General features: G+C 40.9%; 1 protein-coding gene and 1 pseudogene across 2 annotated transcripts in view; both read left to right on the top strand.

Moving 5' to 3' along the window:
* Positions 1 to 5,695: 5,695 nt before the first annotated feature.
* Positions 5,696 to 24,215, top strand: part of SMC5 (structural maintenance of chromosomes 5) — a 99,449-nt gene continuing 80,929 nt past the window's right edge. The window contains exons 1-3 of one of the 2 annotated variants that reach the window (XM_046022467.1): positions 5,696 to 7,628; positions 11,785 to 11,926; positions 20,715 to 20,767. In XM_046022467.1, coding sequence (XP_045878423.1) covers positions 7,441 to 7,628; positions 11,785 to 11,926; positions 20,715 to 20,767 — 383 coding nt within the window. In that variant the 5' untranslated portion in view covers positions 5,696 to 7,440. The remainder of the gene's footprint in view (positions 7,629 to 11,784; positions 11,927 to 20,714; positions 20,768 to 24,215) is intronic. The other variant, XM_046022469.1, reaches the window with a different exon arrangement.
* Positions 13,456 to 16,368, top strand: LOC123952867 (annotated as a pseudogene).

Below are 24,215 nucleotides of genomic sequence, written 5' to 3'. Positions count from 1 at the left end.
ACGTATAACAATGTCAAGAAACCGAAGGAAAGTAATTAGCATGGTATATAGTCTAGCAATTTTTTTTTAAAAGATTTTATTTATTTGACAGAGAGAGATCACAAGTAGACAGAGAGGCAGGCAGAGAGAGAGAGAGGGAAGCAGGCCCCTGCTGAGCAGAGAGCCCAATGCGGGACTCGATCCCAGAACCCCGAGATCATGACCTGAGCCGAAGGCAGTGGCTTAACCCACTGAGCCACCCAGGCGCCCCTAGTCTAGCAATTTTAATTCTTGGTCTCTATCCTAGGGAAATTCTAGCACCTATACATAGAGACATGTTTGAGGATGTTCCCTAAAGCAGTGTTTGTAAAAATGAAAAATTGGAAGCAATCTTTACGTCAAATCTGTAGAGTAATGGATAAAGTGAGATGCAGTTATACAAAACCCTACAGCACTTAAAAAGGAACAAGTTTTATATGCGTCAACATAAATATATCTCAAAAATACATTTTTGCATGAAAAATAAAATTACAAAACTATTCTCACAGTATTTTAATGTTAATACATTTATCTGTATGCATGTAATATGTCTTTATGTAACACATTTATGTAATGCATTCACACTCAAAATATTACTACATATTTTCTGTAGATAAAATGCATGTAAATATAAAAATGACCTTAAAGGACATTACATTACACACTGAACAAATGTATAGGTAGAGGTTGTTAACTCTGGAGAAAAGGGGCACAGCAGCAAGGTTGAGGGAAAAAATGTCAAATGTACACTAATTTGATCTGTGTTGTTAGCCCATCCCCCAGCCACCTCCCTCCACGAATCCTGTTTGTTCTCTATCTTTAAAGAGTCTCTTATGGTTTGTTTCTCCTCTTTCATCTTTCTCTCCCTTCCCATATGTTTGATTGTTTTATCTCCTCAATTCTACATATAAGTAAAATCATATGGTACTTGCCTTTCTCTGACAGACTTATTTCACCGAACATAATACTCTCTAGTTCCATCCATGTCATTGCAAATGGCAAGATTTCATTCTTTTTGATGGCTGAATAATATTCCTCTGTGTGTGTGTGTGTACACCAAATTTTCTTTATCCATTCATTCCATTCATCAGTCAATGGACATTTGGGTTCTTTCTATAGTTTTGCTATTGTTGATAGTGCTGCTATAAACATCAGGGTGCCTATACCCTGTATTTTTGCCTCCCTTGGGTAAATAGTAGTGCAATTGCTGGATCATAGGGTAACTCTATTTTTAACTGTTGAGGCCCCTCCCCAACAGTGTTAATTCTTTTTTAAAGATGTATTCATTTACTTTAGAGAGAGAGAGAGTGGGGTTGGGGCAGAGGGAGACAGTCTCAAGCAGACTCCCCAACAAACATGGAGCCAGACTCCGCGCTCAGTCCCATGACCCATGAGATCATGACCTGGACCCGAAATCACGAGTCTGAAGCTTAACTGACTGAGCCGCCCAGGTGTTCCTGTTAATTCTTGATGGTAGGAATATGCGTGCATGGTTGTTGGTTTCTGCTTTGTGTTTTTTTGGGTGTTTTCAAAATTCATAAAATAATAACAAAAACACAAATGCAATTTCAATTATAAAAAGGCTGTTTGGCTACCAATCCAAATGGTGGAAGTGAGAACTTAAAACCCACGAGTTCATGGGAGAGTTTATTTTATACCATTTGGAGCAGATTTCGACAGATTTGGCATGACTCCAACAATTGCCAACTTTCTTTCTTCGGGGAAGTAACACAGCGTGAGGGGAAACACTCGCTCTCCCCTGAGATGCCTCTGACCCAGCCTGGGCCAGGAGGACTATCCGTTCATTTGGCGAGGACTGGCAGAGAGGCTGCTCCTGGGACTTTAGCACCTTGTTCCTGATCTTCCTGAAATGGAAGGTAAATTCCTTCTGGAGCAAAGTAATATCTGTTTTCTCATTTCATATCCTCAAATGAAATGAAGGCACATTTAGCTATAGACTTTCTATCATGACACATTACAGAGAACATTTGAAACCTTATATTAGTTCCTAATATTTTTTTCAATCTTTCAGTTGGTTTTTGTATCCAAGAGATAGAAATTTGAGAAAGATGCAAATCTGTTGAGACATTGATCCAGAATATAAACATGGATTATGAAAAAGTACTTAGAACAGTAGCTGGAATATGGTACACTCTGTTAGTATCAGCTATTACTACTAATACGGTAGCTATTACTACTAATACGATAGCTATTACTACTAATACGGTGGCTATTACTACTAATACGGTAGCTATTACTACTAATACGGTGGCTATTACTACTAATACGGTAGCTATTACTACTAATACGGTGGCTATTACTACTAATACGGTAGCTATTACTACTAATACGGTAGCTATTACTAGAACCAATTCCAAGTGTACTGCCACCACGGTAAGAAGAAGCAGATATTTTCATTAGTTAAAGCTTTTGCGGGGGTGGGGGGGGCACCTGGGTGGCTCAGTCAGTTAAGTGTCTGCCCTTGGCTCAGGTCATGATCCCAGGGTCCTGGGTCAAGTCCTACATCAAGGGGAGCCTCCTCCCTCTCCCTCTGCTGCTTCCCCTGCTTGTGTGCTCTCTCTCTCTCTAGCTCACTCTCTCAAATAAATTAATAAAATCTTTTAAAAAGATAAAGCTTTTCTATGATGTTAGAAACAAATTTTTTTTTAAGTAAAAACTTTAAAGACAAAGTATCCTTATTTCTAGCAGAAGCTTGCATATGGGGTGTTAGTTTCCCTCTCGGAAGGGTGTTCACTCTCCTCAGATCCTGTTATCCCTCCCTACATCTTCCCCAACTGTTTGTTCTTTTTCTTTTTCTTTTAAGATTTTATTTATTCATCTGACAGACAGAGAACATAATTAGGCAGAGAGGCAAATAGAGAGGGAGGAGGAAGCAGGCTCCTCGCGGAGCAGAGAACCCGATGTGGGGCTCGATCCCAGGACCCTGAGATCATGACCTGGGCCGAAGGCAGAGGCTTTAACCCACTGAGCCACCCAGGCACCCCTCTTTTTCTTTTTCTTAAGATTTCATGTATTTATTTTAGAGAGAGAGAGAGTAAGAGCACATACGAGAGTGGCGGGGAGGGGAGGGAAAGGGAGAGAATCTCAAGCAAACCCGTGCTGAGTGCAGAGCCAGGCCTGGGGCTTGTTCTCAGGACCCTGAGAAAACGCTTCAGCTGAAACAAGAGTCAGCTCCTTAACCAACTGAGCTACCCAGGTACTCTCCCCAGCTGTTCTTTAACAAGGTTAACTGGAAAGTGTGGGTGAGGGCACCAGAGAAAAAGGGTTGTTTCTGGGTGCCAAGGATTTCAGTTTCAGCCTAGACTTTTTCCTTCCCAAGGGACAAGGGCTCACTTTTCCACTTTAAGAATCTTCCAAAAGCCGATGTAGGATTTCCTTCCCCTTGTTCTTATCAGAACCGGAAGAGCGAACCGTCTTAGTCGATGGTGGACTCCACAGGGTCCCGGTCCTCCGCAGGGTCCTGGTCCGGGTCTCGTGCCCCACCTTCTTGCTCCTCTAGCGCCAGTATCAAGGGCGTGTGCAGTAAAGCCAAGAATGACAACCCAGAAGATAGTATTCCAGGGGTGAGGTGAAATATATTTACAATCCTTCACCCTGCCCCCTTCTGTCAGTTTTTTGTTTGTAGCAGTTTTTAAGTTTCTGGAGCATTGTACGGCCTTCACTCAACGTAGCCCCTGGTGACTTACTCCTTGGCCAGCAGGTTAAATACAGTGGCGTGGCTAGATCTATTAGCCAGCAAAAATGGCATGATGAACTCAGCTGATGAGTGACTTCAAATCCTGGAAGTATACATTCAACCGATTCATGAGCAGCAGCTTCCTGTTAATTGATATTGTTTCCTGAGACCATCTCTCTCTGCCTCCCGACCCTCTCCTGTTTCGAGACAGTTTTCACCAGTGACATTAAAGAAACCAGGTGTGCCAAGTTATATGTGTACAGGTTTATGGGTGCATGAAATTATTAAAGAATGATAAGAAGCACTGAGCTTCTTATAGTCAGACAGAGCATCCTTGGTTCATGCTAATACCCAGTCACACAGAGCCCCACAAAAAGGAAATATTTACATCAATTATACTATGTCTGCTTGATGGAATACTATATGGTTACTTAAAACTAGTTCATGGAAAAAATATTGAATGATATGGAAATACATTCATATTATGTGAGAAAAAGAGGGTTAAATAATGGTATATATATATATATAGAGAGAGAGAGAGAGAGAGAATGAATTTGTGCAGCATCATCCTGAATTTTTGGGGGGATGTGGGGGCAACAAAAGGAGCATATCATATACACAGAAGGAAAAAAGAAAAAACATACACCCCAAACCTAACAGTGTTTAGTCTGGGTAGGGGAATTAGGAGTAACTTTTCCCTTTGTGTATGTTTTTCTGAGTGTTCCCCAAGTTTCTATACTTAATATGTGTTGGTTTTGTAATTAGAAGCAAACTGATAGTATTTTCCTTTTTACAAGGTGGTGGCACCAGTTAAAATCACAAAAAATAACAAGACAGAAAACAACAAATGTCAGCGAGGATGTGGAAAGGGGAACCCTACTATACTGTTGGTGGGAATGCAAGCTGGTATAGACACTCTGGAAAACAGGATCGAGGTTCCTAAAGACATTAAAAATAGAACTACCCTGTGACCCAGCAATTGTACTACTGGGTATTTACTCCAAAGATATAGACCTAGGGACCTACAGGAGCACATGCACCCCAGTGTTCATAGCAGCAATGTCCACAATAGCCAAACTGTGGAAGGAGCCAAGATGCCCTTCAACAGAGGAGTGGATAAAGAAGATGTGGTCCATACATACAATGGAATATTACACAGCCATCAGAAAGGATGAATATCCACCATTTGCCTCAATGTGGATGGAATTGGAGGGAATTATGCTGAGTGAAATAAATCAATCAGAGAAAGATAATTATGTGGTTTCACTCATATAGAACATAAAGAATAGTGCAGAGGACAGTAGGGGAAGGGAGGGAAAACTGAAGAGGAAGAAATCAGTGAGGGAGATAAACCATGGAAAACTCTGGACTCCGGGAACCAAACCGAGCGTTAGAGAAGGGAGGGGTGCAGGGATGGGGTAAGTGGGTGATAGGTATTTAGGAGGACACGTGTGGCGATGAGCACTGGGTATTATATGCAACTCATAAATCATTGAACACTACATCAAAAACTAATGATGTATTATATGTTGGCTAATTGAACATAATAAAAAAAAATAAAATAAAATAAAAAGTGGTGGCAGAGTATGACTGGCTGGCTACTTAGAAAAGAACTCTTAGGGGCGCCTGGGTGGTCAATGGGTTAAAGCCTCTGCCTTCGGCTCAGGTCATGATCTCAGGGTCGTGGGATCGAGTCCCGCATCCTCTCTGCTCAGCAGGGCGCCTGCTTCCCCCTCTCTCTCTGCCTGCCTCTCTGCCTACTTGTGATCTCTGTCTGTCAAATAAATAAATAAAATCTTAAAAAAAAAAGAAAAGAAAAGAACTCTTAGCTTGTGTGCATTTGTGCGGTCATAACAAGTTCAGGGACTTATTCTCGACTTTTTAAGTTGATAAGCACAATTTGATTAAGTCACTAAAGAACGAATAATGGTACAAAAACGGTTCCCGTGCTCAACTACTATTCCTCTGCCTATGTTATTTTTCCATTAGGATAGATTCCCCCAAATATAATCATTTCTTCAAAGACTTTGACTCTTCTAAGGTTCTTGAAGTGCAGTAACGAATTACTTTCCAAAAAACTTGTTGCATTCTTGTAAGGAATAACAGCATAGCACCCTCCGAAGCAGGATTTGAACAGTTCTGAAATTATTCTTCTGTAATTTACACTGTATTATTATTTATTTCTAGTAACCACGGTGCATTCATATGCTTTTTTCTCATTCTATTTTCTTTGCTAATAACTTTTAGAGATTCCACTGGTCTCAAAGGAAGTGGAGAGCACCTGGGAAAGGAGCATTAGTCGCAGGTGTCAGGAGTCAGGATTCTACTGCACCCGCTTTCTAAACGGCCTCCCCACTTCCACGTTGACCCACTCCAAACAGCAACCAGGGTGATTATTTAAGAACTTTTAATCAGATATGTCTCTGTCCTGCTTAAAACCATCCGCTGGCTTCCCAACACTTTAAAAATAAACGTTTTTGCCATGATGGGCAAGGCTCTGCTGTGCACCGGTGATCACTCCACAGCAGCCACACTGGCCTTCCCTTTGTTCCTCAGGCATCCCGCCAGTTCCCACTCCAGGGCTTCCGTCCTTGCCTCCAACGCTCTTTTCTCATTCATGCACTTTCTCCCTTCTCATTTAGGGCTCAGCTCAAACACGACCTCTTCTGACCTGCCGTCTGTGCCTCCTCCATACACCTGTTCTGTTTATTTTTTCCAGACCACCTAGCCCAGCCTGGCATCGCCCTGATCTTTGGGGCTTCACGGGTTCTTTTTCTGTCTCCCACACCAGAAGGGCAGGCTCCGACACGCACCCTTGACGGGGTTCTTCTGGGCCGCAGCCCCAGCCTCCTGGAGGTCAGACATTCATGAGCTGCGTGAACGAGGAGCTGCGAAGCCTCGGAGCCCCACTTGCCTGTTCCGTGCGGTCAACCAGCTGCAGGTGAGCAGGTGTAAGTGGAAGCACGCGCTCGCCGAAGCCCGTGCGTTCTAGCTCGTGGATCTCTAGAAACCTCGGGGCAGGAAGTCTTAAAAGGGAAGGAGGGATCGAGAGGGTGGAGTCTCCGCCCGCAGAGTTTGTGCGGTGTCGTTCGTTCACAAGTGGAAGCGCTCAGGGTGCTCAGCACGACGCTTCTTAACGGAGGCGCGGGCACAGGGCCATTGCTGGAGTTTCCCTTTTCGGACCCCGGGCCCTGCCTGAAGGAAAATAGGGAGCAAATTGAGAAGAGGAAAAGCCAAAGACAGGCGAGTCCGGGTGTGCTCGATCGGTGCCGGGACAAGGCTGGTCGGTCGTCGTCCGCCTGCCGCCCCGAGTGCCACCGCCTGCCTCCATCCGTTCTCTCGCGGGTTGGCTTCCCCGGAGCGCTGAAAGGGCTTCCAAAGTACTAAATGCAGTTGACATCTTTTTCCGAGTTAAAAAAACCCAACTCTGAAAAATGCACAAACGCCCAGAGAGGAAGGTCGGAGAGCCGCGCACACGGAGGCCGTCGCTCGCGCCCGGGCGCCCCCCGCCGACGGGCTCCAGTGGCCTTCAGCCTCCCAGGCGCGGGGCTGAGGGGCGGGGCTCGGCGACAGGCCGACGCCGCCGGACCGGGACTGCGCAGGCGCGGGGCGGGTTCGCGGGCGGTGTCGCGCGCCGGGCAGTTCGCGCGGGAGCCGGGCGCAGGGGCGCCGAGGCTGCAGGTCGGTGGGAACGGAAGCGCCTCCGGGGCTGAGGGGAAGCCAGGATGGCGACTCCGAGTAGGAAGACGTCGACTCCAAGCACCCTGCCCTCCAAGAGAGCTCTCCCGAGAGATCCCTCGTCGGAGGTCCCGAGCAAGAGAAAGAGCTCGGCCCCGCCGGCGCCACTGCCGCTGCAGTCGTCCAGGCCTTTCGTGGAAGGCTCTATCGTCCGCATCGTGATGGAGAACTTCTTGTGAGTGGCCGGAGGCCGCGCCGCGGCGGGGAGGCGGGCGGGGGGCTCAGGCTGCGCGGCTGGCTGAGGCGGGAGGCGGGAGTGCGCCTGGCTGGGGGTCTGGCGACGAGCTCAAGCCGGGGTTACCGTGCGGGTGGACGTCCGCGTTGGGGTGGTTCGGTGTGCTGCGGGCGTTTTATTCATTCAGCCAGCGTTCTCGGACGGCGTCCTGCGGCGGGCCGTGGACGAGGTGGGGAAGAGGTTTCTGCCGCCTGCGAGTCCCGGCCTACGGAGGGAGGACCTAATCTGTAATTCACAAAAGTGCGGGCGCCGGGAACTCCGAGGAAGCAACAGTTAAATCAGGGGAGCAGTGATGCCGTGGCGGAGTCCGCGGTTGCTAGGTGGACAAAATGGTGAAGGCTGTCCCGGATGGAGGTGCAAATGTACACGAAAATAAGCCTCCTCTCAGTTGTTGGGCCCCCTGGCAGACCCTTGACCCCTCCCAGTCCCAGCTTTCCCCCCGCTTCCTTTTCTGTCTTTCCAGACAACTAATCATCGTCGTAATCATTTTAGGATTTAGTAAATACGTTTTAACGCAAATGCTGTGTATCTCTGTAGCACCTTACAGTTTTGTTGTTGTTGTTGTTTGGTTACGGTCTTTTTTTTTTAAGCTTGCACATGGTGGCTTAGGATAACAGAATTATAATAATACCATCGTGGTTTTTTTTTAACCCCCCCCAAGCTATCATGTGGCAGGTATAGAAGTAGATGCTTTATTTACACAATACTCTGATTCTCACCTTATAACAACTCTTAATCTCTTTGATGAGACTCAGAAAGCTTAATTTATCCCTGTTTCTACTGTAACAAGCAGCTGAATTGCTGTTTGAATTCAGATCAGGAAAGATAAATAAAATCTAATGGGTTACGTACCATAACAAGATCTATGTCCATCAGGATGCCTTAAGGGTGCAAAGGATGAAGCGGTTCATTTCATCCCTGTGAGAAAGGGCTTTGTACAGGAGGTTCACCAAAGTCTGCAGGAAGAGCGCTGTAGACAGAAGGAACTGCCCGAAACAGTTGGTCTTTAGGAAGTGTCTGTTATTTGAGAAGGGGTAGAACGTAGGATGTGAGTGAGGTGGACAGAGATGATACTGAGGAGGTAGGCAGCTACCGAGGATCCGTGATTTCTGTGCTGAGGAATTCCAGCTTTATCCTGTCCGCAACCAGGATGCATTTCAAGCAGGGAATGACATGTCATTTCCATTTAGCCCCCCCCCCCCCCGTCCCCCCGCCACAGTGTGAGGAATGATTTAGAAAGGGTACAAGATGGGAGGCAAGACGACTTTTACGGCAATGAGAGATTATCAGAGTTGGAACCTAGGAGTGACAGTGGGAAGTAGTGGAAAGAAGATTTGACAGGCTCCGGCTACAGTTTAGGTGGCCTGAGGGTAAGAGAATTATGCAGTATTTTTCTCAAGTTCTGTCTTGGCTCTTGGTCAGATGTGGTCCTTTTTGGAACTGGGAGCAGTTTGGGGAGAGTAATAATGAATGCTTTGTGAACAGGTGAGAGATTTGGAAGTCATGCACATAGGTGGTTCTTGAAGTTGCAGAAATGGTTGAGCTGGCCCCAAAGGAGATATAAATAGGAATAGAAGGCCAGCTACGGCGTCCTGGAGGAATGCCAACATGTAAGGGTGAGCAGAAGAGGAGCTGGGACAGAGAAGAATCTGTTCAGGGAGGTAAGAGGAGAACCGTGGGAGAGTATTCTCTAAGAAGCCTAACGGGAAAGTGTTTCAAAAATACTATCTGCTGCATTCGAGTTGGGTAATAGCACTGCGAAGAGCCTACTTTATTCTGCATTTGGGAATTCTTGTACCCTTTGAAGCAGGGTACGCACAATGTTTTGCAAGTCCTGGAAGAATGAATGACTGTGAGGAAATAAAGCTTGGCTGGCTGTCATGTGCAAAGCTACCCAGTTCATTTTCATGATTGGAGGGCTCTGAGTTTTAAGAATGAGGGAGGAGGGGTGGGCTTAGAGGACTGAAGTGGCCTGAAAGACAGTAGTTACTGGAGGAATTCCTAGGAGTGAATAAAGTCCATGGGATTGGGAATGGAGGGAGAGGTTTCTAGGCTGACAGAATAGCTTGTGCAAAGGCTTGTAGAATAAATAACATAAAGATAGTCAAGAAACTGAAAGAAGTTCATGATGGGTAGAATTTGGAGGTCTGGTTAGAGAACATGGGAAGGAGGTAGAAAGTAGAAAAAGATGATGCAAGAGCTAAATTCTGAAAAGAGTCCTTTTGTTGTTGTTGTTGTTGTTGGTTTTGTTTTTTCCTTTTTCTTAACAAGTGATCTCAGAACTGGGTTCTACCGACATGACTTGGTGACTTGTTGATTGATGGGGGCCAGCGAGAAGGAGATGGTAGAATTAAAGATGGTGCGAAACTAATGCCTAGGTTTCTGGTTTGGACAATGGGATGAAGATAAGGGACCACAGGAATGGTTTGGGATTAGCAAGATAGCGGTTTAGTTTTGAAAGTGGGAAGTTTGAGGTGACTGTTCCGCAACATTCACACACTGTTCTGGAAGGGTTAATTTCATCTGTTGGTCACGTGGGCTGACTTTGAGCATGTCAATCCTACCAGAAGTCCTGGAGAATATATGAGATACCAGGCGAAGTACATAGATGGAGAAGAGGGCAGGCATTTGACAACAGTTCTTTTCAGGAGGTGCTCAGAGAAAAGAAACTCACAAAAAGGGAATTCCCAAATTATCCAGTCAGATAAACTGATTTTTTTTTTTTTTTTAAATGCGGAGGCTTTGTTTTGTTTTGATGTGTGGGGTGGTTTTTGTTTTTGTTTTTGGCAACTTTCTGTTGATAATATCTATGTATGTTATAGGCCAGGAGTTCCTCTCCTTTTTCCTCTTGTTTTTATTGTTATCTTAAACATCAGTTACATCACTGTTTTCGTAAAACAGGGGCACAAAGATTTTACAGCAGAAAATTAAAAAGTTGAAAGAATCAGGGTTCATGTTTTGGATTAGGAAGTTCCAAGGCTGGTCATTTTCCAGATGCCCCAAGTTCCCAAACTAGTTTCATTTTAATCATTATGTTAAGGGTTTCTTTATGATCCGGCTTCCAGCAGAACAAAGCATTTGAAAAGATAAAGTAGGTAGATACTGTGTTGAGATGTGGGGCTGGAAACCTGTCAGAAAATAACTTGTTGCCTCCCTGTATTTACTTTTATTACCACATGGCACTTCACATTATTTTTCTCTGAGCACGGAAGTGGAAGCGTGCTTGACTGCATGACTGACATACCTAGCAGATTAGTAGCCGGGTCAGTTTTTATCAGGTTATTATTTATGGGTTCTAATTCAGGGTATTCAGAGACAAAGTAGAAGATTACCTGAGTCTGTTTGTTTGACATTTTGCCATAGTCGTCCTTGGTGACTAATAAGGATTAGGTGCTACCTTGCAGGTAGTTAATGAAAACTGCTGGACAGCAGGCAGCTTTCTGGTTTGAGGGAATGTTACAGAAGTGCTTGGTGAGGATGCATTCTTGTTTCTTTCCATAGGAGTAACATTTATTTGAACATGGACTAAACAGTGGATATTTTGGTGAATCTCTGGCAGCATATTGAAAGAAATGGATTTTTAAAAAATTAAGAATAAAATGAAACCATTGAGTTGATAGAGGTTTGATTGGAATAGAAACTTGGATTGTTTCACTTAGTAAAATGTGAGGAGTTGCTATTAAGCATTTTACTTCCAGAGAAATATAAATGTAAAACTCACGGATTTAAGATGAGCCATGGTTTCTCTTACATAAAATTTTTTTAAAAATTATTTCTACAGTGGCTTTGGTTAAATTTTCTCATGAAAGGGATAAATAATATCAAACTTCGTTTCATTCAACAGACATAATTGAAAAGAGCCTATGAAATCTTATTTCCCACTGATACTCTTATTTCAGATATGCATTATCATTTTCTCATTTTTCCACTGATTTTTTTTCTCTCTAGTTTATTAATCATGTATAAATAACAAAATGTAAGGTCAGCTGGCTTTTAAAGCAATTCAAGGAAGCCTGTAGAAAACGTCAGCAGAAATAAATGTTTTTGTAAAGAAAGTATTCTTATGTCTTAGTAATTTTACCTCTTTACAATTCAGAACGTATGATATCTGTGAAGTCTCTCCTGGACCCCATCTGAATATGATTATTGGAGCTAACGGCACGGGGAAGTCTAGCATCGTATGTGCCATTTGTCTCGGATTAGCAGGCAAACCTGCTTTCATGGGACGGGCAGATAAGGTGAGTTAACTTAAGTACTTAAAAAAAATTCAGAGTTGTGACTTGCTTTTAGTAACAGATCACTTTCTCTCTCAGTTCCTTGGGTATAACACAGATGTAGAGCTTGAAAGTAAAGAATGGAGTTGGTAGGTAGAACTGCCGGCAGGAATTGCCATTTCTAGAAGTATTTTGGACTATATACCTAGAGAATTCTCCAAGTATGTAACACTTAAAATACTTAGGAATAGTGTAAAATGTCTTCTTAAATGTATTGCTGGGCTTGTGGAAAGATGAAGCAACCTTAGCAAGGGCAGAGGCAGAATTGTGCAGATCCAAAGACGTTAGAGTTGTTCCCCCAGGGGCATTTGCTGACTTTGCACTGGAAAGGCATTTGGTTACCCTGAATTGGGGGTCCTGAAGGTAGGGGAAGACTGGAGGATAAAACTAGAAGGCAAGCACTGTGTTTAGAAGGAAAAATAACCCCACAGAATGGGACATACGGTTACTTACTTATCCGATTGTTAGCTCTGAATATAGTGGAGTAAAAAATCCTCCAGAGAATTACTGCTATTTTCTGTTGAATAATTGACATATATTATTAGTTTCAGGTGTATAATGTAGTCAGTATTTTATATACATTATGAAATGGTCAGCACAATAAGTCTAGTTGCCATCTATCACGGTGCAAAGTTGTTACATTATTGTTGACTATTTCTTAAGCTGTCTATTACATCCCCGTGTCTTATTTTTATATAACAAAGATTCTTAATTAATCTCTTTATCTCCTTCATCTGTTTTTTCCATCCCTCCCCTCTGCCCCAAATCAGTAATTTCTAGAGAACGTTGTGTGGGGGGTAGATAAAGTAGAAAAAAGGAATGTAAAAAAAGTAATAAAGAGGGGCGCCTGGGTGGCTCAGTGGATTAAGCCGCTGCCTTCGGCTCAGGTCATGATCTCAGGGTCCTGGGATCGAGCCCCGCATCGGGCTCTCTGCTCCGCAGGGAGCCTGCTTCCTCCTCTCTCTCTGCCTGCCTCTCTGCCTACTTGTGATCTCTCTCTCTGTCAAATAAATAAATAAAATCTTTAAAAAAAAAAAAAAGTAATAAAGATATGTTACATGGTGGTTGAAAACAACCCTGAAATTCTGGTTTAAAAATACAGATTAGTTCTTCTTGCGACTGACCCAGTCTAGGCTGTGGTCATTGGGTACCTAGGCTGATGGAGTCTTACTTGAGTACATTGTCCTGTGATTGCCACCTAGGTAAAGGGAACTGTCGTGTCTGTTGCGACAACACGACCAGGGTCGAGAGGGTAAGAGGATGGTGAAAAGAAGTTAAGATACAAAGAGATGGGAGCAGGAGGGACAAAGTGGATGATGTCCAAACAATGCCAAGTTTATTTGAGATTGTAAAGCCATTATATAGTGTACAGAAACAATTACAAGGAAGTTTCTTACTTGACTGATTGTAAAGGAAATTACTGCGTGTACATGCTAGCCCTCCAGGCCTCCCCTTGTTCTGTTTCCCATGCCCCAGCAGACCCTCTAACGCCAGTGATCTTTGTTTTTAAGTAATCTATTAACTAGGTACACCATCTTATAATGGTATGATTTATGGTTTGTGCAAGTACAGCATAAACCCACAATAGCTTAGTAGCCTAGCTAAAGACATGCAGGCAGCCAGGTCGGCGAGTCTTGGAATCCATAGCTCAGGCCCCTTCTCAGGCGTACTCTACTTTTACACCCACAAGGTTATTAACCCTTGAGCTTCAAGGAGGCGCGAGTTAGGGCCTGGTTTGGTCTCCTGACTCCAGCTCAGTCCATGGCTGCCTACAGGGAACTGGCTGTTAAAAGTTCTTCCAAAAAGTCATAACTATTTGTTCGGCTCACATTTTCATTGGACAAAGGCCATTAAAAGGCCACACCTTCCATCAGAGGGAAGGAGCAAATGGAGTTCTGCGGGGGGCTTGCAGGAGAACTGGAGTGTTTGTGAACTGCCAGGATGCCTACCGCCAGGCCATTACCAGAATGCAGCAGAGATTGAATGATGATGAGAGAGTATCATAGGGCCTTCCTGTGTCAGCTACTGCCCTACTGCTGCTGTCATGCCCAGTGCCTTGCTCGGTGCCTTTTTTCTCTATAGTTTATTAATCATGTATAAATAACATTAAAATGTAAGGTCAGCTGGCTTTTAAAGCATTCAAGCTGGGCTCTGTAGCCACTGAGCCACCACACGCCATGCCTGCCCTGTTGTCTCAGCCCATCCTGCTGCCTTCGCTGCTGCAGCCCATGCACCCCAGGCTAGATACATGCAGCCCTTTGTGTGGCTCCGGGTGGCAAGGGCCCATGCTGCCCACAGTCTCCTGCGCTCTCCTGGGCCCTGCGGCTGCAGCACACTGCACACCCAGGGGCACAAAGCTTTTGCTGAATTGCTGAATGATGACATTGAGGAGGAAATGGAGATACCAAAGCGTAATTACCTCTCCAAGTGTTCTGGAAGTTGGGAGCTGGAAGTATATGGGTCAGAAGCCAAGTTAGTGCAGAAAGTTGCTGGAGAAAAGATCACTGTGGCTTTCAACATTAACAGTAGTATCCTGCCAACATTGGATGGGGAGGAGGAGCCCTCCAAGGGCAGAAGGTTGAAAAACAGCCTGATTGGCATCCACTCCCAGTTTTGTGGTTGAAGTCGTGAAGACTGGTGGCAAGAAGCCCCCAGTGCTGGACTGTCACTGTCCAGAAGATGAGGCTAGGCAAGAAGAGGAGGTCCAGAGTGACACTGTCTCCATCAGGGAAGTGAGCTTTCAGTTTGTTGAGTCTGAGTGGAAGGATCTGAATTACACCGTCGACACTAATTCCTGGACTGGGCCTTACATGACCACCTGATGGACTTCCCAGCAGATGGATGGGTGGGTAACACTTCTGCAGATGAGTTGGCGGAGCTCAGCACAGACCTGCAGCACCAGGAATACATTCCTTTTCTCTACAATCACAAACGTTTTGTCAAAAGCCAGTAGAGCAGCAACACCTCGAACACCTTAATTCTAGGGCAAGCTTTGGCCAGGGAACAGCCTACTCTGAGCAAGGCACACACATATTTTGAAATGGTTTTCATCCTAATATCATGGAAAATTTTCCAACTTAAATTATTTCCATTGCCCTCTAATTTACTATTCATTTATTTCTTTTCTACAACTCAAATCTTTTGTTACTAGATTTTTGTGTGACATAGGGACAATAAAATTGGCTTATCTCCTCCCTAAACAAAAAAAATTTATGAACAACTTTATGGTAGTAAAGCTTAAATTCTTAAAGTTGTGAATGTATAGGTTTCTACAACTATATAAATGATCAAAATGGACTCTTAGTAGAAAAAATTAGCTGTTAATTTTTTTCTTAGAATACCAAAGACAATTATCCATTAGTTCTTAAAGGAGTCATTTCCTGTTTTACACAAAGAATATGACTGTACCAGAATCCATCAAGGATAGCATAAGAAAAGATAGTTTTACTTATGAATATAGGAGCAAAAATCTCAAGAAAAAAAGTAGTCTGTTGAATCTAATACATAAAATACGTAATACACCATGACCAAATAGAATTTATTCAAGGAATCAGATTAAACATTAGAAAAAAGTTAACATCTCCTGTTTTATTTATTTTTTTACATACCACATTTTAAAGGAGAACTGGATGATCCTCAGTAGAGGAAAAAGCATTAAATTCCACAGTAATTTGATTAAAAAAAAATCTCTGCAAATTAGGAGTAGAAAATATCTACCTTTTAAAATTACATAAAAGACAAGTGAAAATATGCAGCAAGTTCAGACAAGGGTACCGACTCACTCTGCTACTCAACATTATTCTACAGTCAGACATGAACTGGATGTTCTGGGTGGAACAGTAAAGTAAGACAAAAGATAACGTTAGAAGGAAAACTGTCATTTACAGGTTTTATGCAAGTCTGCAGTGAAAACCACAGAAGACTCCACGTAAGCCTTCTGATGAATTTATTTGGAAATTTGTTAGGATTGCTAGTTATAAGATTCTATAACAAAAATCTGTTGCATTCCCATATACTAACAATGAACAGAAAAATGCAATTAAAAATAAATATAGTAGCATCAAGAGTGCAAGTAACATAACAATAAATTAACAAAAGACATGTAAGACCTATAGTTAGAAAGTATAAAATTTTATTTGAAAATATTGGAGGTGGATTAGATGGACAGATACACTGCATGTATATTAATGGGCATGAAGACCTACTATAAAAATGTCATTCTTCACATTGATAAACATGCTGAGCATCCTTCCAATCAAAATCCCAATACTGTCTATAGCAAATTCCAAGTTGGTTCTAAAATTTAGGTGAAAAAAAGAAATGGCCAAGAATAGCTAAGATACTCCTAAAGAAATTCAACAAAATGGAAAAACTTGCCCTATCAGATATCAAGACTTAACACAAAATTGTAATAGTTAATGAAAACGTTGTATAGAATATTATTTAGAGGGGTGCCTGGGTGGCTCAGTGGGTTAAGCCTCTGCATTCGGCTCAGGTCATGATCTCAGGGTCCTGGGATTGAGCCCCGCATCAGGCTCTCTGCTCAGCAGGGAGCCTGCTTCCCTGCCTCCTCTGCCTGCCTCTGCCTACTTGTGATCTCTCTCTCTGTGTCAAATAAATAAAATCTTTAAAAAATATATTTTAAAAAACGTTATTTAACCATAAAAAAGAATTAAATCTTCCCATTTGCAACAATATGAATGGACCTAGAGCATGTTAGACTAAGTGAAATAAGTCTGAGAAAGACAAATATCGTATTTCACTAATATGTGGAATCTCGAATACAGACTCAATGCAGAAAAACAAATACAGAAAAAACTGGTGGTTGCTAGAGGGGAAGGCGAGGTGGGTTGGGTAAGATAGGTGAAGGGGATTAAGAGGCACAGACTTCCAGTTATAAGACAAGTCATAGGGATGAAAAGCACAGCATAGGGAATACAGTGACTAGTATTGTAATAACTTTGCATGGTTACAGGTGACAACTACACTTAAACTGTGCTGAGCGTTATGTAATGTACAAAATTGTCATTGTTGTACCTGAAACTAATAACATTGTTTGTCAACTGTATTAAGAAAACAAAACAAACCTGTGGTATTTGTGGGAAATACATCAGACCAGTGTGCTCTGACAGAATAAAAAGCGCAGATCCAAAACCATGATGAGTAGACTCTTGATTTATGATGACCGACATTGTAGATGAACGGGGAAGGATGGATAAATAGCGCTGAGGCAGTTGGTTGTGTAGGAAAAAAAGAAATTAAGTTCTGTCTTCACACATGAACACATGTCAGTTCCAAGTGGATTGAAGATCTAAATGTAATTGACTGGAAAGGTTTTAGGAGATAGTGGTGTAGAGGAGAATATCTTTGTGACTTTGCGTTAAATAAAAGTTCTTAAGTAAAAGTACAGGTTGAAAAGGAAAATACTGATAAAAATAGGAAACTTCTATCAAAAGACACCATGAAGAAAAGCCACAAATTGGGAGCGGGTACATATAACCCATATAACAAAAGATAGGTATTTAAACTTTTTAATAAGCAAAACAGTAACAATTAAGAAAGGACAAACTATGTGCTCAGATACTTCACAGAAGAGGCAGCTCAGATAGGCAAGAAATACAGTGGATCTTTGAACAACTTCAGTTTGAACTGTGCGAATCTGCCTATGTGTGGATTTTTTTTTTTTTTAGCAAATACAGTATGATACTGTAAATGTGTTTTCCGTGTGATTTTCTCAGGAACTTGTTTTTGTACTTGTAGGAATACGGTATATAGTACACGTAACATACAAAATATATATTAACTGCTTATGTTACTGCTAAGGATTCTGGTTAACACTAGGCTATTAGTAGTTAAGTTTTGGGGAAGTCCAAAGTTATATGCAAATTTTTGTGCAGGGCGTCGGCACTAACCCTAGTGGTATTCAAGGGCCAACTGTATTTTCAAAGATATGCAACTTCACTCTCAGAAAAATGCACACTAATGCTGGCAAAGTATATTCCTCAAAAATTCTGGTGATGCCGTGTGCTTATAAGGAAATGGAGCAACTGGAACTCTGATGCACTCTTGGTGGGAATAGAAATTTATAGTCTTGGAAAATGGCGTTACCTTGTGAATCTGCAGGTGCATATACCCAGTCACTCAAAAATTCTACTCCTAGACAGCCCTTGTACATTAATACTAGGCAAAAGTATTAAACTATTTATAGCAGTATTATTTTAAAATAAATCCTATTATAGTCAAAATTGAATATTACATACCAGTGAAAATAATCCTTAGCTCATTGTTAAATCTCAAAAACACAATTTTAAGGAAAAATGCTATTTTGGAAGAATACTTGTAATATGAATTTATATAAGGGTCAAAACACAAAGTATTTAATATTTTAATATTTAAAGAGCTATATGTATATAGCAAAACTAGAGAGAAGCAAAAGGATGATCAAGTCAGGATTACATTTGGTGAGAGAGGATACAATAGTATTGAGTTCTACAGGGAATGTCAGATACATGGTTAATTTTCAGTTCCTTAAGTTTGTGGTAGATGCTTGGTGGTTTTACCATTGCTTCAAGCAGTATATGAAGTTTATATGTCATATTTGGTGTATATTTCACATAAAATTCTGTTTTAAAAAGAAAGTTTGAAAGTTGAGTTATCCCACTGCAAAATAGTTGTAAAAGTTAAAATGATTCTTTATATTTTTCTAAAACTGCTGGGAATATTGCAATATTATTAAAATGGTAATATAGGTTTCTTAGCCAGGCTTACAGTTTAATGTAGGATTACAAGATTGAAGCATATACCCTTAAGGTTATAAATAAATCTATTCAAAATATGTGTGTATGTGTGTGTGTTTTTTTTTAAATGCTCTATGGGAGGCATTTATGAGTTAAGAGTATTCATAGGGGGGCGCCTGGGTGGCTCAGTGGATTAAGCCGCTGCCTTCAGCTCAGGTCATGATCTCAGGGTCCTGGGATTGAGCCCCGCATCGGGCTCTCTGCTCTGCAGGGAGCCTGCTTCCTCCTCTCTCTCTGCCTGCCTCTCTGCCTACTTGTGATCTCTCTCTCTGTCAAAGAAATAAAAATCTTTAAAAAAAAATATTCATAGGTACTGCTCTATTAATAATTAAACTTTAACATTAGCCGTTTGTCTAGACTTCAGTTTTCTTTATTTTAAAGTTAAGGGGGTTGGAGTAGATAACTTCCAGAGACCAGATTTTTATAAATACAGATGTGTAGCTTTTTAATTGTAAAAATCATTTCTTAAATCCTTATCTCTGTGTAATGGTCTGCTGGATTGTACTCCAAACTTTGTACGACTGAATGGTTTGGTTTGTAACAGTTTCCACCAGTCTTCCCATTTATTTTTGGCATGAAGGAGACAGACCTTATCCTTGAGTGGTATGCTTTTTAAAGAAGGTTGTGGAGCGCAGGGTTTCTTAGGTGACAGATTGCTTTGGGTTTGGGTTTCACTACATGCATTCACTACATGCATTTAGGGGCTGCAGAAGTTCTCAGTGAAAATACTTTTAATGTTGTATTTATAGTTAAATCTTAATAGGGAAATTTAATACTAGCATGTTCTGTACCGTCCATATATACACTTTATAATAAGAACTGCTTTGTGATTCTTTTTCTTACTCATACCAAATATTTTAATTGATGCAAGCTAATGAGCAGATAGCACTTCTACAAAAATGCCGTTGTTTTTCCTGTTTATGAAGAAACTAAAGGTTTAGTAACTTGGTCAGGGTCCAGCAACTTACACGCTTATGGCATGACTGAGAAAGGAACCTGAATGGAGTGTTAAACTGTGTCCTCTTAATCATTAAGCTGGACTTTCTAGTTACAAGGACAGACCTCCTTTGTCATCTTTCTGGGCCTCCGTTTCATCATTTGTAAAATGGATATAATACATATCTCCTACAGTTGCTCCTGAGTATTAAGAAAGAATTATAAATTGCTTAGCACGGTAGCATATGGTAATGCTTAATAAATGTTCACTGTTGTGATTCTAATTGCAGTCGTAACTGCTGTTAGCTCTATCAAAAGGATAATTCTTTGCAAGGTGTGTTTCCACTTTTTTTTTTTAGAATTACTTACTTAGAGCCTGATTGAAGATCCAGTCTGGTATTTTTTAGGCCCAAGGTCTCTCTTCAAATTTGTGCCTGTACATGTATTCAAACTAGACTAAATAGGTCTATTTTACCATGTAAATTGTATTTAAATTGTATTTACTATGTGTATTCCTCTTTTTAAGAAAATGACAATTACATCCTCATTAATAACAGGATGGGTAATATTAGAATAGTTGTTAATATTTAATCTGCAACTCCAGAGAAGTCTCCAGGGGTAATAAGGAGATTTGGTAAGTCCTGTGAATAAACGGTAGAGCCTATTTTCCCGTTGGCTTTTTTTTGCCTCTACCAAGATGTTTAGGATAGAGGCTAAGTACACAGACTCTGGGGCCATATTTTGTGGGTTTAGTTCCTTTCTCTGTATCACCTTTTGGCTTTGTCATAACCTTTGTAAGAGGCTGTCTGGCACCTGGAATGCTCGTAACTGGTAACAAATAGTATTGTTACTTGTGGGAGGAAACAATGGAAACAATTTCCCAAATCTGGGAAAATGAGGAAAGTGGACAGAGAAAATAGTTACTGAAAGGATTTGAATGTGACAATAAAGACTTTGCTGAATCTGTGATAGAACATGGGAATGTCATCACTGAGTGCACTTTGTCTTTTTTGTTCTAGGTTGGTTTTTTTGTGAAGAGAGGATGTTCCAAAGGAATGGTTGAAATTGAATTGTAAGTGTCAAAACTGCTGAAACCCCTTTTTCCTGTACAGTTTCTTTATGTTCATGCTTTTGTGATGACTTTAGAAAATATAGCATTATGGCATAACTATTAGAAATAATATTTAAAGGATGTTTTATCCAGATAAGTTATTTTTTAATGCATCTTTTAAAATACAAATTGTTAGATTTTTTTCTTTCAGCAGATTTCCTAAAGAAATTACCTCTCTTGGCAGCCATTTCTGATGTGTCAGAGTTAGTATTCAAGATGAAACCAGTTAACCATCCTTAGTTATGTACTCTCAGTCTTTTAAACACAGATAAGCTCATTGTTTAGTTGATTTTTAGTGAGTGTTGTTTTTTGGAGTGTTTATAGAAAGTCATGAAATTTTTGAGCTTAAGTAGCTTTTAAAGATCATCTGATAGCTTCATCAGTTTTATAGCATTTGGGGAAATGATCTTTTTACTCAAAAAGTGGGCGAATGCTTTATTTATGTAAAGAGAAATAGGCAAAAAAAATATAAGCATACATAGAAATAAGAGAAAACAAGATTAAACTCAATTTATTAAAATGCAATGATAGTGTTTTACTGAAAGATACAAAACTAAGACCTGAGTAAATGGAGAAACATACTGTGTTCCTAGAAACATAAATATTCACTTTCAACATTTTCAGTCCTTTCAAATTAATATATAAATTTGATACTGTTCCAACCAGAGTATCAACAGGTAAGTGTACAAGTTGATTCTAAAGTACATTGGGAGAATAAATGTTCTGGAAAACCCAAGAAGATTTTGAAAAAGCAGAATAATGAATAAGATGTCTGTGTAACAGATGTTAAAGTGTATTATAAAGCTGTTGATAATAAGGTATTAGTACAGGAAATTAGAGAAGCAGATTGAAAAAAGCAGGGAGATCTAAATGTATATGAGAATTTATTTATAAAGATGGCAGTTTAAGTGTAGGCTATAAATTACTTGAATTGAGGTAAACTAATTGGCTATTAATTTTTATAAACATAAATTTAGAGCTATCAAACATCTGACTCATAGATCTAGAGGTGCTGAAGGCTGAGTGAAAAACTATGTAACTTTGAAAAAAATGTATATTATTTTTTAAATCTTAGAAAAGAAAAAGGCTATTTCAAGCAGAATAGGATACCCAAAAACCATGAAAAGGAAGATCAGAAATTTAGATTCTATACAAATCCAGTTAATGGTATCACAGTTAAAAATGAGTGATGGGAGAAAACATTTTTCAACACAAATAACATGTACATGTCTTAAAATTACCAAAATACCAGTGTCTCATGCAAGTCTGTAAAAATTACAAATACATTACAAAATTACAATTACAGAATATAAGCAAAGAAATTTAACACTAAGTGAAATAAATGGCCAATAAGTACAAAAAGGATACAACTCATTAGTTAAAACTCATGAGTTTTTTTTTTTAAAGATTTTATTTTATTTTATTTTATTTTTATTTATTTGACAGAGAGAGAGATCACAAGTAGGCAGAGAGGCAGGCAGAGAGAGAGGAGGAAGCAGGCTCCCTGCGGAGCAGAGAGCCCGGCGCGGGGCTCGATCCCAGGATCCTGAGATCATGACCTGAGCCGAAGGCAGCGGCTTAATCCACTGAGCCACCCAGGCGCCCCTAAAACTCATGAGTTTTGAAGGAAATCAAAATGAGAATTTTTTCCTTTGAGTTTAGAAAAATTTTTAAGTAAAATTTGGTAATATGAAGGTGTAGAGAAGTGAATCCTGTCATGCACGTGGGAATGTAAGCAGTGCGTCTTATTCAGCAGTAATAATAGATTTTAAATAATCTTCGATCCAGTTACTGTTCTAGAGAATGTTTCCTCATTTGGACAAAATTAGCTTTTTCCTAATTTTAATAGTGAAAACTTACAAACCCTCCAAAAGTGTACCATCTGATAAATGGCTGAACAAAATGTGATGTATTCATTAAAGAACATTGTACTCAGCTGTCGAAAGGAACGAAGCACTGAAAGATCTGACAACATGGGGGAACCCGGAGAGCACGCTTCGTGCAAGAAGCCAGACACCAGTACTGCCCACTGTGTGGTTCCACGTCTTCGGGAGGTCCAAATAGGCAAATCCACAGAGACGAAATAGATTGATTGCTTGGGAATGAGGGGAAGAGAGAGTGGGGAGTGACTGCTGAACAGGTTTGGGCTCCTTTTTGGGTTGGTGATGACATTTCGGAATTAGGTGGGGGTGATGGCGGCAGAACCGTGTACATATTTAAAAACTGTTGTTGGTATGCGTACTCCTTCAGCTGTACACCTGAAAATGGTTAAAATGGCAAATTTTATGCTATGTACATTTTACCACAATAAAAAAGCATGGATTTATATATATAAAATGGATTACATCATATATGAGTTATATGTCATTTTTATAAAATTGCCAAAAATATTCCTGTATTAGCCTTGGTGCTGTCCATAGCTCACAGTGGTTTCTTAGATACTGCAACTGAAACAAACTGTGCTGGGTATACTTATAAAATACAGAGGGAATATTAATATGTATAAAATACAGAGGGAGTATTAATATGTACGTTTCAGAGTCCTTTATGGGTGGCTGCAGGTGTTAAGCACTTCTGATTTTGTACTCTGAATCATCAAGGCCCAGTTGTTTTCTTGGTTATCTAAAGAGGTAGACTTTTTGGTACGTAATAACTACTAGCTGTAATAATCTAACTGGTGAGCAAAACCAGAGTTCTGTTGCCAGAACTACAGGGGAGGTCTCCCTTGCCCCAAACTCTTTTAGCCACATTGTGGTCACTTGTTGGGAATACAAACAATAAATGGCTCCTCCTTAGTTGAAATTGTTACTGCTATTGCACAATGTGTTAACTGGTCATACACTCTTTGAATGAAACATCGGATGGAATAATGGCTACATATATGCCGACATTTTCAAGTATTTGAGTATATGTCCGTTGAGGGGGAGGGGAGATAGAGATTCTGGAATTTATGGTAGGGCCATGATAAATACATAGGTAAAATACATATGACATTGGATGGCGATTAGTGTTAAGTAGAAGACTGAGCAGAAAAGGAGGATAGGGAGGGAGTGCCAGAGTGAAGTTTACAGCATTAAATCGGGCGATCAAGAAAGTTCCCACTCAGAAGAAAGTACCTGAGCAAAGACTTGAAGGAGATAAGGCGTTGAGTATGGAGATACTTGGGGAAACAGCATGTCAGCATCTGCAGATACTAAGAAAGACTGAAGTGGTGCCCAGTGTGTTTGTCTTGAATTGAACAAGAAGATAGTGAGAGATGAGGTCTGAGAATATCAAGGAGCCAGCTCATAGGGCCTTGTGGGCCAGTGTAAGGACTTGGCATTTATTTTGAGTAAGCTGTGAACCCACCAGGATTTGAGCAGAGAAGTGGCATGACCTAGGTGTCCTCTGTAGTAGTCTTAGCCTCCTT

This window comes from Meles meles, chromosome 11 (assembly GCF_922984935.1).
Source record: "Meles meles chromosome 11, mMelMel3.1 paternal haplotype, whole genome shotgun sequence".
NCBI lineage: Eukaryota > Metazoa > Chordata > Mammalia > Carnivora > Mustelidae > Meles > Meles meles.
The sequence above is the reverse complement of the archived record's forward strand: the minus strand, read 5'-3'. Positions and strand labels throughout refer to the sequence as shown.